Source organism: Arachis hypogaea, chromosome 3, assembly GCF_003086295.3.
Source record: "Arachis hypogaea cultivar Tifrunner chromosome 3, arahy.Tifrunner.gnm2.J5K5, whole genome shotgun sequence".
Classification (NCBI taxonomy): domain Eukaryota; kingdom Viridiplantae; phylum Streptophyta; class Magnoliopsida; order Fabales; family Fabaceae; genus Arachis; species Arachis hypogaea.
Genome location: NC_092038.1, coordinates 2,763,208 through 2,779,116, shown reverse-complemented (window position 1 = coordinate 2,779,116; position 15,909 = coordinate 2,763,208). Strand labels below are relative to the sequence as shown.

At 34.4% G+C, this 15,909-nt stretch overlaps 2 protein-coding genes across 4 annotated transcripts; both read left to right on the top strand.

The window, feature by feature from the left end:
- Positions 1 to 1,103: 1,103 nt before the first annotated feature.
- LOC112787336 (uncharacterized) lies at positions 1,104 to 6,143 on the top strand. 3 transcript variants are annotated; one of them, XM_025830360.3, is made up of 12 exons: positions 1,104 to 1,333; positions 1,464 to 1,676; positions 1,841 to 1,925; positions 2,732 to 2,928; positions 4,453 to 4,535; positions 4,715 to 4,760; positions 4,858 to 4,914; positions 5,024 to 5,078; positions 5,155 to 5,255; positions 5,380 to 5,443; positions 5,534 to 5,667; positions 5,771 to 6,143. In XM_025830360.3, exons 2-12 carry the CDS (start codon positions 1,593 to 1,595, stop codon positions 5,942 to 5,944), a joined length of 1,080 nt encoding a protein of 359 aa, XP_025686145.1. In that variant the 5' UTR covers positions 1,104 to 1,333; positions 1,464 to 1,592; the 3' UTR covers positions 5,945 to 6,143. The 3 variants fall into 3 exon arrangements, with proteins under 3 accessions (XP_025686145.1, XP_025686144.1, XP_025686143.1); XM_025830359.3 differs by having other exon boundaries at positions 1,460 to 1,676; XM_025830358.3 differs by having other exon boundaries at positions 1,178 to 1,676.
- A 7,807-nt stretch (positions 6,144 to 13,950) lies between these two features.
- On the top strand, positions 13,951 to 14,818 carry LOC112787320 (histone H2A). The gene is made up of 2 exons (XM_025830357.3): positions 13,951 to 14,268; positions 14,389 to 14,818. The coding sequence occupies exons 1-2, from the start codon at positions 14,056 to 14,058 to the stop codon at positions 14,626 to 14,628; spliced, it is 453 nt and encodes a 150-aa protein (XP_025686142.1). The 5' UTR covers positions 13,951 to 14,055; the 3' UTR covers positions 14,629 to 14,818.
- Positions 14,819 to 15,909: the final 1,091 nt, after the last annotated feature.

Below are 15,909 nucleotides of genomic sequence, written 5' to 3'. Positions count from 1 at the left end.
TATATTATTGATTTTTTAATTTATATTGTATATTTGTATCTAAGTTTTATTAATTCAATGGTAATTGAATTTTTATTTTTTATTTTATTGTTTTTTATTTTATTTTAGAAGAATTTGATGTTACATTTTGCCTTATAACTTGTGCGATCGTATACACCAAACCGTATTAATTGATCACTTTTCATATAATTCAATAAATATAAAAAGAATTATAATAATTTAATAGTTAAAAAAAATACATAAAAAGAACCTCAAGGAATTTGGCTCGATTGTACACACTAACTATTTTTAAGAATACGAGATATAAAAAAAATTAGGAGCCACTTAAATAAAAGTATCTAAAACATTTTTTAAAGATAGTTTTTAATAATTAAAATTTAACATATATAATTGATAAAATTGTGTTATTTTTGTCAAAATTAAATTAAATAAATTAATTTAATTAAAAAAATAATGAATCGAATCTAAAACTGATTTAAATTAATTATTTTTTATAAAAATGAATATAATATTTTTATTATAGAATTAATTAAAATATTCCTATTATATATATTAATTTTAAAAATCTTAAATTCTAACTCTTTATTTTTCTACTGTCATAGGATTAGGATTTAAAGTTTTCAATATATATATATATATAATAAAAATATTTTAGTCATTTTCTATAATAAAGATATTGTAATTATTTTCTATAAAAAATAATATTAATTTAAATCGGTTCAATATTTGATTTATTATTTTCTCAGTCAAATTAATTCATCTAGATTAATTTAACAAAAATAATATAATTAATCGATTATATGTTAAATTTTAATTACAAAAAATATCTTTAAAAAAACGTTTTAGACGTCTTTATCCGAATAGTTTCTAAAAAATTAAATAAAAAACACCAACAAAAAACAAAGTTGTTTTTCGAAGTACTTTCAACACTCACTATAAATTTAAATTTAAATAAAAACAATACAAAATAAAATACACATGAAACAAGTCTAATAATTTTATTTGATGAAAAAATGCATTTGAGAGTCCTCTTTAAAGATAGAATACAGTGAATAGAAATAAGATTTGGCTAATAAATAACTGAAAACATAATGTATAGAAATAAGAATATCCAAAAGAAAATAGTTGATACATGATTGACACTTATATATGACACCTTTCTTTGTGTCTGTGTATCAAACGGCCACGCTTCACCTCAACGTCAATTCAACAAAGAACTAACACATCCTTTTGTTCCCTCTCTTCCACGTTATTCATTCATTTCATTAAGCTTCTCCATTCAACACTCCAATCTTCAACTGCATTATATATAGAACGAACCAACGATAACAAGGTAAAAAGAAAAATGTTGACACACCACAAACAAACCAAACTCTCTGTTACCAAATAAATCTGCGTTATTTCCGATTTTATTTATTTTATTTTTTCTTCTTTTGTCTGTTACTGTTGTTGCCGGAAGGAAGGAAGGAAAATGTTGATGCCGTGTTTGGATCGGAGATTAAATTAGGGATTTCTAGGGTTTTCTTTTTTGCGCGCTATTGCTTCCGCTCCGAGGTTGCTTTAACCAGTTTCAGATTCCGATTCCATTGGAGATGTCCGAAGCTCATTCCACGCAGAATCGAAGCTCCGCGTACCTCGACGCGCTCTCTCAAGCGATCCACAAGAAGCTCCAGCGGGTTCGGTTTTCCTATTCTTTTTTTTTTTAACTTTTGGGGAAATTTGTTATGTTTGAATGCCGGGAAAATGCTGTGAAATTGAAATTGGAGCTAGGAATCCTTGATATGCTTGCTGTGTTGCGTTGCTTTTTGTTTTGGCTGAAGAGAATTTTTATGTGGTGCAGGCGCTAGCTAATTCCTCGCAGAGGCGCAATTTGTTGCAGGAGCTGTTTGCAGACGTTGCTTTAGAAGTTGATGACCGAGCTAAAGGTGAATTGAGAGTCGAAACCATTGATTATCTTCAGAACATAGCCTTACTTTTCCTTTTGAAAAAGTTTGCAGTCTAGTGTCTTTGATGGTGTTGCTACCGTTTGACATGGGGTTATTGTTTATGGTTCACTCTGTTTGCATGATCACGGTTTATGGATTTTTTATTTTATTTTTTTCTGGAAGAAGGTTCTTATGCTTAAAATGAAAGATTGCATGTAAGGTTGTCGTCTATCCTATGTGTGCCAAGAAAATTCTGTCTGAAAAACATGTGTTGTGTGACATAAAGCCAATTTTGTGGCATTGAATAGTCAAACGTATTAATGTGGGTAGTTTACAGTGGTGGGAAGCACGAGGAGTTTTTTTTTTTTTTTTTTGGTGGTAACATAAATTTTCTCATCCTAGCTATGCATATGTCCGGAGCTAAAGGAAAAGTGTTCTAGGAGGCAGTTGAAGCAAAGTTTTATTTTCATGATTTTGAGGTTCTTCTAGACAGACATCTCCAACAGCAACTTCTAAAGAACTATATGGTGTTTTTTGAGGTTCTTTCAATATAAGATTTTATCATCCTTTCCACATATTGAAGTCTTTTTTCTTGCTCTTGATTTATCAGAACTATATTATAGTTGTATGATACTTTTTGTAACTCTTACCTAGGATTCATAGGACTATATTAGTATGCCCAGCTAACACTAAAAGTTGGTCTATTATGTTGCTGTGCTAACACATGGATATTTGAATCTAAAACTGCCGAGAGCCCTTTTTCAAACAAGAATTACCAACTGCAATTTTTCCCCCTACAATAACAGAAGTAATTGTCAACAAGGAAGAAGATGCCATTGGTCCTGCAGAGGATGTCCTTGATGGTCCATTATGTTTCTATGATGTGCTTGCTGATTATTTTGTACGAGTACCTGGGAGTGGAAAGCCTATCCTTGACTTGATTGTGCAACTATGGAGCCAATCTTTTTCTTCGCATATCTTTGCCCTCCTTTTTCACAAATGGGTATGTGAGCTTGTGTATTTCACAATTCATGGTCTTGTTGCTTGCTTGAAAATATTTGAATATCGGATTAATTTCATCTGAAGTGAGCTTGTCTTAAAGTTCAAAAGTAAATGTATTAGTTCTTAGGCTAATAAAGTAGAGTGTACTTATAACCTAGTAAATTATATAAGCTAGCTATTTTAGAGATAAATTCACTTCAATAGAACTTTTACCCGAATTTATTGCACTTGATTTGAATCATTTCGAACATTACATCACATTCAAGAGAAAATCGAGCAAGATACTAAAGAAGCCTTATCAATTTCTATTTTGTTAAAGGTTATATATTTGAAGTGCCTAGATTTGTTTCCGTCATGATTGCCATGCCTTTAAGGCTTTAACACACCTAGAAGCCAACTACGGAAACATTTTTTTAGTAATATTATGGTTAAAATACATGGAAATATCTCATATTATCCTAATCATATCTTAGAATACCAGTGTGTCCTACAAGAATATATGATATGAATCATACGAATAATTTCTATATTTCCCTCATATTTCATGATTTAATTCTCTAACTAATTTGTTTTCATTAGAAGTCTAGTATTATTATAAATAAATAGGAAATAATGTTTCATCTTATTGCATCACAACGTATCCTATCAAATTGTCAGTACTACTGGATTAATATTAATCTACCCTTTTATTAATTAAATGTGTAATAGTAACAAATGTCGGATTAGTCAACATTGTAAGTATGTTGTTCTATTAGGGTATTTTAAAGAGAGGGAGGGAGGTAGAGAAAAGGAGGGGGGGATTAAAACCAAACCCCTCCCAATCACTATTTTATATCTACATGCTGTCCTACAAGAATCTCGGTTCTCTCTTTTCATTATTCACTGACCATATTCTCAACACTTACTTTGGGTGACATGATCATCAAAAGCTGAGGTTTCGTGATGTTCAGTCTTTTTTGTCTGAAAGTGTTGGCATACTGGTTCGCAATTCCCTTTTTAAGTTAGTTCTATACCATAAGGCGGTTCATACTAGCTGATGTACTATGATTTATTCTCTGTTATCTTAATTTTTTAATAATTTGTCATTGGTTTCTGAAGTTAATGCAACGCCTGAATCAGTATCAAATTAATATATCAGTGAGCAGTTGATAGAAAGTTAGTAACTATTTTTCAAACCCCTAACATGAGCAGGTTTTCCCTTTGATGTTTAGGAACTTAATACATATCATGTCTAATATATGATGAATATTTATAGAGAATAACTGGAATGAGTTGTAGCTATTTTAATGATGACAATTCTGAGAAGCAAAACAACAAAATATGTAATGTGACAATAGAATATGATATAACTTGTAAACTATGTCAGAAGTATGAGGGATCCTAACTTTTACAAACCATATATAATCCAAAACTAATTCATATTATTTGTTCTTGTTTATATCCTGAAAATCTTCTCTTTTTTGGGTCTCTATGTTTCCCTTTGGCTGCCTGTTGTGTTTCACTATAAGTTCAAACCTTTTTGCAGTTATTTGAAGCTCAAATTGATAAGCCAGAAGTGCTCCTCCGCTATTCATCTGCTCTAGTTCAAGGAGCCACAGATGTGTTCTGGTAAGAGTGCAATACAAGCTGTTAAACGGAAACAATTGACATTAGTTTATTGGCTATAACTGCAAAGTTTGAACATGGATTTGGATTGTTTGATATTGAAATTTTACATTGTTTGGAAATTGATGTTCCTTATCAAACCAAGATGATAATGAAATTATATTTGTTGGTGCTGTGTGCAGGATTGACATTCAAACAAATACAAGGCGTTTCCAGTCTCTATTTCTTGTAAGAGTCCCAAACGAGAATCTAATATTTGCATGATGTCATTATTGCTTCTTTTTTCTAATTCCTTTGCCTGTTCTTTTTATTTCCCTCAAACCAGTACCTTCTGGAAGATGTTGCATTAGACCATAATCGATTGAATAAAATTCCTGTCCAGGTTAGATTAATCAGATTGAGTTTCTAATATTAGACAAGTTTTTATTGGATCCTTTAGTTTAGTTGCTAGTGATGGCATTTTAAAACTGTAACTTTCATTTAACTCTCAGGCTCAGCGAGACATGTATCTTTTGCTCTCAAGGTTCATTTTATTTTACAATTCAGGTAGACATTTGGAGGAATGGATTAGCATATGAATTACATTGCACTAGAGTTTGAAATATATACATTTTCTTTGCAGCTGACAAAGTGGATAACTTCTTGAAACAATGTCCAAATTTTCCAACTGCTTTTCTAATTGGTGGTCCAGCAGATATATTCGTTACTGAACTTACTGATCAGGTACATTCGGATTAACTTTTCAACTTCAATAGTTAGGAGCCATATCATCTAATGCCATGCAAAATAATATGAAGGAAAGAAGATACTAGCCATAATGTATTTTGAAAAACTTTTTTCATGGCAGCTTCAAAAGTTGAAGGTGGAACCGGTGCTGTTGCATTATCTTTCAGAAATTAAGGTCCTCCAGGGTACTACATCAACCAAATCCAGTATTTGGAGTATTCTTATCTCAACCTAACATAGCTATGCCATTTCTTTTGTTTATGCTAATGGCACAGGTATGGAATTAAGAATGACTACAAGCACGAGATTGAAGACGTGTTTATATAGTTTTACATCTCCTGGTGGTCCAATGTATCCAACCAGAGCTGTTCGTCATGCTGCTTGGGAAGCACTAGATTTGCTCTTTCCAGTTAGTATTTTTATTTTGGTCTACAAGCTACTTCTTGTTCATGGCAAATCATTATAAATTGCAAGAACCTCGTCCTGTCTAACATTGTCATGTCATGTTACAGGTTGGAAGATACCCTCGGCATCTTATAAGTTTGTTCTTCAGGTTGCTCTATCCATGGTATTGGCCGTCCTCGTGTTGGAACTTCGTGATGGCATGTCTTCAGGCGTTATATTTCTCATTAATAGGGTTTATATATTCTACGTGGGACAACTTTACTAAACCAAAATCGCAGTAGTTTCCCACTTCCCCTTGCCACTGCTCTGCGTGATTTCTACATGCGTAGAAGTTACGCCGTCGCTTTGAAAGCCGAGGGAAAAAATGTTATAGATGAATTCGTGGCACCACGATCCTGTGATTTTTGCTCGGGGTCAATGGGATAATACGTGTAAAACAAGTAAACCTTTGTTAATGATATGTATGATTTGTTCACTGTAGATACAATAAGTTCACATTACAAGGTCTTATAACATCAGAAAATGATAAGACGGTTAAATTGATGAACTGCAATTCGTTTCACACAAATATGAACAAGGATTTGTTCAAACATTAAACACATTCTGCGTTTGTTTTGAGGTACTAGGATTTTGAGATACTGGGATAGAGATTGAAAAATTGAGACACAATATTATGTTTATTGGTTCAGAGATTGGTATTAAAATTTGTCTCTGTTTTTTAAATTTTAATATTTGAGTACTTCTAAAAGGTAGGGACACAAGGGACTGAAATTTTTAGAGACGGAATTTTTAGAGACGGAAACTGAAATTTTAATAATATTTTATACTTAAAATATTCTCATTTCAATTAATTAATTTCAATTTTATCTTTTGTACAAATTAAATTAGAGTTTTATTCTTGTTTTAATTTCTGTCTCTCACTTTACACCAAACAGAATATTAAAATTTATTTCGGTCTTTATCTCTTAATCTCTGTTTCTACCAAAGACTATCCTGTTGATAAAGATTCTCACTGACAGCATTACTGCATCTAAAACAGAGTAACCCCAAATCTAATAGTAGCTTGTGATGGATCGTTAGCCTCAACTGCAACAATGACATAAAATTGTCTTGCAGTTGTACGGTCCAGTAGAAGAGATTAATTTTCATGCAGTAAAGGAATCGACCCCAAGAAGGCAATAAAGATTCCAAGTAGTGCAGATAGAAGGAAATTAAGCTCAACATGCATATCAAATTCACTGCACAAACAATAACCTGAATATAGCCAACCATATCTATAGAGTATCCCCAGCCTGAATATGTAGATAACGGAGATTACATCTTACTAGATCTAATGCAAGTTGCCACAAAATCTATAAAGAAGTACTCCCCTGAAACCATGAAAATTTTTTGTTAACAACCCTTGTACAAAACAAGACGACTTATGACAACTATGCGATCGCATGAACCTTTTTTGTTTTCCTTTTAATTCTTTGCCGGGGAGGGGAAAGAGGGTAGTTGGAGCCGGAAAACCACCTCAACCGAAGATTCCTCCGTAATGGTTTGACCAAAGCAAAAGCGACTATCGCTAAACTCTGCAGCTTCCCACATTATGCAGCCACAGAATATCGCCGTTGAAAACGCCATAATCCAAATTAGAAAATAAAGTAATGAACGAGAATTGATCAAATTCAAGGTACCTTAGCAGTGGCTAGGTAGCGGCGCGGCTGATGGCACGGTTTCCGGATCCAGGCTTGTTACTGATGATGTCATGAGAGCCATGTCGAGAACCGCGGACATGCTTTCGCGTTGAGATTTGAAAATTTCAACGCGTCGACGTCAAACTGAGACTGTGAAATGAGCACTGAGCGATAATGTCAACGGCTTCTCACAGAAAATATAGAGGGAGAAAAAGGAACAGGAACGTGTTACTGATTAACCATGCTTCATGCAGCGTGATTAAATTGAAGAAATGTTTAAAAATATGCAAGCAAGGTAGTTTTGGGATGTAAGGTCCCGGGTTCGAATCTTTCAAGGAATAGAATAAAACTTTTTTATTTCAATATGTGCAATATAGATTAACATCGAATAATTTTGGCAAACTACAACGCATGACAAAATAAGTAATTACGAAAATGTCAAAATTGAATGAGATGAACATATGTCTACGACTGTGTCTAGGGTGCCAGTGCGCGAAGGAAGCAGGTAGAAGCAGCAACCACCAAAGCAGCAAACAACGTTGGCAAGAAGAAATCGATGTGGAAGCTGGTGGTGACAGCTTGCTGAGGCAAGTGCACCATATCTCTAGGAAAATCCAAAGGGATTGTGACGAAATGTGAAGATTGAGATATCGCTAACATGAAGGCCAAGGTTGGGGGTAAGGATGCAAGAACCACCGTAGCAATCAATAGAATCATCCACTTTGAGGCGTACAGTAACGTTGATACCACTCGCCGGGAAAGAGTAGTAGGAAGAGGCATGACCAAATTAAATTAGTTTCAGGATTTCAGTAACAAGACTTGCATTCATTTGTGGAACTTATGATCAGCAGCTTTAATTTTTGTTTGATGCTCAGTAAGAACCAAACGTGGAGGCACGTTTTTCTAACTTTTCAGCATAGTGTTTTTGATTCCTTACTTAAAATTTTGAAAATTATTACCGATCAAATAAAAAATAATAATATTTACTGATAATATAGTATTATTTTTATTTATATTTAACTACTTTTTTATTATTAAAAATTTAACAACAAAAATAAAAATAAAATTTATTTTAAATATTAAAAAATAATTTTTTTAAATTTTAAAAAAATACATATTTTATCCTACTTACTAAAAATATATATACCTAGCTATCTCATCCTCTTTTGTAATTCTCTTGTTTTAACTTTCAAGTATTTTTTATTTTTATAAATTAAATAAATATAATAATTATCGAAATAAATAATTTAAAAAAAATTATCAAAATAAATATTTTTTCTTATCGCGTTTACATTGTAAATGAGATAATTTTGCACGTGTCTCGTTTACAATGTAAACAAGATAAGACAGGTGGACGTAACATGTGAATATCTCGTTTACACTGATACATGTATATATTTTTTTAAGAATTTTTTTTTAAAAAAATAATAAAAAATATTAATAATATTAACAATCTAAACTTTTAGCATGCAATTAGTACATACAAAAATTAGTAAGAGAGATTAAAATTGATATATTTGATCAAATAGTATTCAAAAAGAGTACATACAAAATTTTATATTAAATTATAATCCAATTGGATTTATTTAAATTTGAAAAATAAAAAATTCGTACCGTGGTTAAGTTCCATGATGAGAATAAATACGATAATTGTGCCAACTTCTAAAAATCGAAAGATGGGAAGGGTGAAGTTGATGTGATATATAAAACACAAAAAGATGAGATAACCGTTTGATGGAATAGTGGGAAGAGAATTGAAACGGTTATCTCTCACGTTATCTCCCACACTATTCACGTATGAGATAACGGTTTCAATTCTCTTCCCATTATCCTATCAATCTCTCCTAATAATTGTCAAACGGTTGTTTTTATTTTTGAAATTTAAATCAATCCAATTGGATCATAATTTTTATGTACTTTTTTTAGTACTAATTGATCAAACATATCAATTTTAATCTCTTCTACCAACTTTTTTATGTACTAATTGTATGCTAAAAGTTTGGATTATTGATATTATTAATATTTTTTATTATTTTCAATTTTTTTAAATACATGTATCTCGTTTACAATACACGTGTTGCGTCCACCTGTCTTATCTCATTTACAATGTAAACGAAATACATGAAAAATTATCTCGTACTTTTATTAGTTCATAGGACTCAGCAAGGCTTCTCCCTTCAACCTAAGAGGTTTAGAAACTCATACTGAAAGTAAAATACAATGTAAAATTCGAATATAGTGTGTAAAGTATGCGTGTTTGATTAATTCTAAAATATATATTCGTTCTTCATCAATATGAATGCGTTGAACTGGCATAAGGTTATCACATTCTACATGGATTCAGAGTGCGTCTTTCATCAGACAATGATGAACCACCAGCTTGAATATACGTCTCTCAGATGGCTAATCCACGACTTCGTTGGAGACTTCTCGAGACATCAGTTCAGCCAATTTACGGGGAGACTAGGGTCTCTGTGGTAGAGGCTAGAACCCACGGTGCAGCATTCTCTGATTCGGAAGATCCGACCTTGTTTGTGGCGTTTTGAATAGGATCATTAAGGAGAATGGACTGTACGAGCTTCACCCTCAATTAGAATGGATCCGCACTAAACTTGGGGTTCAGATTTAGAGGAGTATTGGCAGCTGCTCAAACCAGTGTCAATCACATACAGCCTGTCTTTGAAGAAATGACTCACAAGCAAAGAGAGCAGTAATACCATAGTTAATTCAGAAAGACAAAGTAACTCGAATCCTCAACTCTATTCCTATCTCTATTTATATATTAGACCTTTTTCTTTATTCCTTTTATGAATAGTTTCCCCTTATCATCAAAACATATAAACTTTCGGATTTCGCCTAACTAAGACCTGCAAGATAACCATAACTTGCTTCAAACCACAATCCTCATGGGATCAACCCTGACTCGCTCAGGTATTACTTTGACGACTCAGTGCACTGGCTGGTACTGCTGTACAAAGATATGAGGATTCGTGCGCACCAAGTTTTTGGCGAAAATATGAAGTAAACGAAAATATCCTGAATGATAGGCGAAGATTAGGATCTCTGTGGTATAGGCTAGAATCCAAAGAATCAATATTCTCTGATCCGGAAGATTCGACCTTGTCTGTGACGTTTTGAGCAGGATCGTCAGGAGAATGATCTGCTAGAGCTTCACCCTTCGTCAGATTGGATGACCATGGCCAATGGCGCTCAATCTGTAGCAGAGGAGATCAATGACCGTCCAAAGTGTTCTGTTTTCATTGCTATGAATTCTGTTTCTATTTTGATTGCTGCATATGATCATGACCCTAAAAGAAAAACAAAACAAAACAAAACAAAAGGAAATAAATAATTAATTAAGGATGGGTTGCCTCCCAACAAGCGCTTCTTTAATGTCATTAGCTTGACGGACAACTCCTTTCAAGGAGGAAGATAGTCTCTTACTCCTTACTGGGAGCTTCCTTCCTGTGCTCTCATAGAATAGTGTAATACGCTCAAGAGACAGGATCTTGTTCACTGCCTAAGGCAGGGTTGGGCTTGCAGCATTATATTGGTGTCCCTTTTTATCACTTCCCTCTTCCATGGTAAATACCACGATGAGATAAGAAAATACCACCATCTTCCATGGTGAAAAGCCCTCAGTAAGGATATTTTTGTTTTTCCAGCCCCTAGGTATCTTCCTTTTGGGGCCTTCCTCCTCTGTGGATAGTGTACATCCCACACCAAATTTATGTTTGGTCTTAGGAGGGATTGAATTGGTTTCATCCAAGGGAGGAGGCTTGGATGCTGAATCTTTTATGCAAGTGCCTCCCTTGTCAGGGGATAGTGGAGGGTCAAGAACTTTGAATACCATCCAGTCCTTATGCAAGGTAATCCTTGTTTCCTCTTGGATTTTCAACTTCTCCATTACTATACTTTACCTTAGGTCACATAGAGCATTCTCAGAGGTCATGGTGCCTATGGTGCAAGGAATCAGAAAAACGTCCAGGATCTATAAGCTTCTGAGGTAGCTTCTGCTGAACCAACGCATTGAGTTCTTTGGAAAGCAATGGAGGTTCTTCCTCAAAAGGCTTTGTACCAAATAGTTTGGCATTCAGCTTCATAAGAGCTCCTAGGTACCGAGCAACTTGCTCTTCTCCAGTGTCTTCATCCTCATATGAGGGTGAGTGTTCATCAGAACGCTTGCACTGCAGAAGTGCATACAAAGAAACATCTATGGTCTCTATATGAGCCTTGACTTCCTTTAATTTTTTGGTAGGGATTTCTTGAGTGGGTATTGAGCATTCAGAAGGTGTGCTTTTACTGGTGTTTAACGCCAAATCTGTTAGCTTATTGGACGTTGAACGCCCATGCTGTGCATCCTTACTGGCGTTCAACGCCAGTCCCTTTAACATTTTGGGCATTGAACGCCTAGCAGGGGTATCCTTGCTGGCGTTCAACGCCAGCTTCCCTGGGTGTGTGGGCATTGAACGCCCAGTGAGGGGTTCTTCACTGGCGTTCAACGCTAGAGTTCCTGGATGTTTGGGCGTTGAACGCCCAGCCAGTGCTCCCTGGCTGGCGTTCAACGCCAGCTCTGCTGACAGGATGGGCGTTGAACGCCCAGTGAGGGGCGTTCAGCGCCTAGCTCTCTACCATCTTGGCGTTGAACGCGTAGTGAGGGCTTCCTCACTGGCGTTCAACGCCTTTTCAACTTCTTTAGATTCAGCCTCAACCTCAGTAGAAGGTGTCAGATTTAAACTTAACCCAAGATCATACAGGATTTTGTCAAAAATGATCTTTCCAGTAGTCCATAGGATCTGAAAGCTCCATGGATCTGACATCTTCCTTGGCAGCTTATGCTGAATCAGGATACTGTACTTCTCAGTAAGTATCTCTATTTCATCTCCCCTTAGATCCTTCTTTTCAAAAAGAATGTCTTTTAGACAGGTCGTATAGGGGTCATTTTTTCCAATACATCTATAAAAGAGATATTGACTTGCATCTCCTTAAGGGCTGTTGGGAAATGAGCTAACTGCTCATCTGCGAGTTCTTTCTACATGTCAAGGAAATGTGGCTCTTGAGGTTCTTTCACCTCTGCAAGAGCGAGCTCTGTGATCATCACATACTCCTCTTGCACGCCTAGAGAAGAATCAACTTGAGGTTCATTCTCTTCTATAGGGGCGTGCTCAATGGCAGTCCCAGGATTCTTCTGGTCCATGATTGCCATAAGTCCCTCAGTAGCAAACTTCTGAAGTTCGGCCTCTTTGGTGAAGACTATTGTCTCACCTTCTCAGAGAGCCTCATGCTTTATGTGAGGGTCATTTGGGACTGCACTTCCTCAAACAACTCAGTAAGAGGAATATTACCCTACTCAGGTGTCTAGGAGCATTATAACTCTCGTCAAAAGGTGTGGCTACAGTCTCCTTGTCTAGAACTTCTGTCCTGACTGGGGTCTAAACATTTGTTGCTGACTTAGGCAATCTCTGCAAGGGAGAGAACCTTTTTAGGAATTTGGTAATAACCTGATCCCAGGTGTTCATACTTCCTCTGGGTGCAATATCCCACCAATCTTTTGCTCAATTTTTCAGAACAAATGGGAATAGTTTTAACTTGTGGAGTTCAGGGTCTCCGTGGTATAGGCTAGAATCTAAAGAAGCAGCGTTCTCTGATCCGTAAGATTCGACCTTGTCTGTGGCGTTTTGAGTAGGATCGCCAAGAGAATGAACTGCTAGCGCTTCACCCTTCTTTGGATTGGATGACCACGGCCAATGGCGTTCAATCTATAGCAGAGGAGATCAATGACCACAGCCCATAGCATTGATCACATACAGCCTGCCATAAAAGACATCATTCACAAGCAAAGAAGACAGTGATACCAAAATTAATTCAGAAAGACAAGGCAACTCCAACTCTCAATTCTATCCTTAAAGTATTAGCAGCCTATTATAATAATCCTAAATTCTATAATCATGCAACCTTCTTATTTGCCTGACTAAGATCTGCAAGATAACCATAGCTTTCTTCAAACCACAATCCTCGTGAGATCGACCCTGACTCCCTCAAATATTATTTAGACGATCAAATACACTTATTAGTACAACAATTTTAAAGTGTAAACGAGATAAGAAAAATATTTATTTTGATAAATATTTTTTAAATTATTTATTTCGATAATTATTATATTTATTTAATTTATAAAAATAAAAAATCCCTTGTTTCAATTCACAAAATTTAAAATTTTTCATATTAGATTCATCCGCTTATTTTATATATATATATCTTTAAAAAATGGACAGAAATCTTTATAATAAAACTTGAAATATTTTAAACAAAGCTATCATAATATTAATTAAATTTATTATGATACCTAATAATACAGAAAATTTAAAACAAAGTTATCATAATATAAATTAAATTTATTATGATACATAATAAATTAATAATACAGAAAATTAAGAATTCTGATATAAAAGAAAAAATATAAAAGATACAAAGAATACTGGAATTCCATTGGTCCATTCAGGAGTGACATAGATCACAAACTAAAAAGGGCCATAACCGTTGATTAAGATATAATCTAACGTTCAGAATCCGTCCACATAGTTGATCCTCGTAGTCACCTGGCCCCTGCCGAACCTCAATAAATCCAAACCCGACAGCAATCGCTTCCACCATCTTCATCATCATCACTCTCTTCTCACCCAAAAAACTCATCCTTTCCGTAAACTTTCTTCATGGACAGCCCCGCCGGAAAAACCAAAAAAGGAGCCGCCGGCAGGAGAGGCGGTGGTCCCAAGAGGAAGCCAGTCTCAAGGTCCGTCAAAGCCGGTCTCCAATTCCCCGTCGGAAGAATCGGACGCTACCTGAAGAAAGGCCGTTACTCTCAGCGCGTCGGAACCGGTGCTCCGGTTTACCTCGCCGCCGTTTTGGAATACCTAGCCGCCGAGGTATCTGTTGATAACAATAATGAGCTATAATTACTTCTTAGATCTTCGATTATTATTACTACATTGCGTATTAAATTTTAGGGTTTGGAATTTAATTTGGGAAATTTAACATTATTGTAGGTGTTGGAGTTGGCTGGGAATGCTGCTAGAGACAACAAGAAGAATAGGATTATTCCAAGGCATGTGTTGTTAGCTGTGAGGAACGATGAGGAGCTTGGAAAATTGCTTGCTGGTGTTACCATTGCTCATGGTGGTGTCCTTCCTAACATAAACCCTGTTCTGTTGCCAAAGAAATCTCAAACTGCTACCAAGGAACCAAAGTCTCCATCTAAGGGCACTAAGTCTCCTAAGAAGGCTTGATCTTATAGTTGATGATGCTAAGTTGTTGTTATTAGTTTGTTTTGGAACTTTTATTTTTCATGTATATGTATGTTGTTAGATTCTTCTCTTAGAACAGTCCCTTGGAAAAGAATGTAATGCTTTTATGGTTTAAAGTTATCTCAATGATGTAGGGTTCTAAAGCGAATTGAAAGCAGCTCGTTTCAAATCATTCTTGTAGCTTTAATACCAATGCAATTTGTCCATGGTTTTTTAGCCTAGTAACTTATTACCATTTTCTTCAAACATTTGACTAGACACTTGAAAATGATGTTTTTCGAGACCGAAAAACCGTTGAAACAAATCAAACTAACATAAGGATAATGTTTGTTTTGGTTATTCCTGTGTCCCCATCAAGAAAAAGGTTAGATCTATGTTTTAAAGATTGTGTTACTGTTTGCTGTAACAAATTTGAAGTAAAATTTATAGATTGTTATACATTGATTTATGAATTTTGTTTCTGATTCCTGAAAGACTTAAATTAGACCTATATAAAGCAGGAAAAGTAAACACAAAGTTTGGAGGTTTATATATTTCCTATGAAAAGGTGTAGATGAACAAGGGTTCGAAGGATTTGTCCAAATATTATTACGGCCCTTGATTTTGTTTTTTGATTAAATTATCAAAGGAATAAATGCCAAAGTTGTATTCAATCTTAAATATAATGGAAAAAGTATATATATTTTTCACACAAACTTAAGTACAAAAAATAGGATAGATATTTGAGTTGTGTAGATTTTAAGTATTCAACATTTCAACCTCGAATTTCCGTGTTTCTATTTTTTTTTTTTTTTAGGTTAGAATATGTTCTTTGATTAAAATCAAAGGCAGAATTTACATACAATAGATAATAGTTACAAGTTAGGCCAACCATTATGTGTATTTTTGGTTTAGCTCTTATAAATTACGATTGAGTTCAACTTAATTTTATTAAGTATAAGTTTGTTTTAATGTAGTTTATATTTAGATATTTTGATTTAAAAAGTAATTATAATTGAAAAAAATATTTGGATAACAAGAACTAATTAGGTGCCGTTTATGGAGTCCACAAATTATGATGGTTATACTTGCTATGGATAAACAAATCATCAGATGCTCGCATGTGGAGGAAAAGACTATTTGTTTGACTAACTTAGCACTTTTAAAGTAGTTTATTTGTTATAGTAATCTAGTTAGTTTTAATAACATTAAATTATTATTATTATTTTTTTGTTAGAATCTATTTTCTTTTTAATTTTCAACAACTGGTATCCCACATGTAAA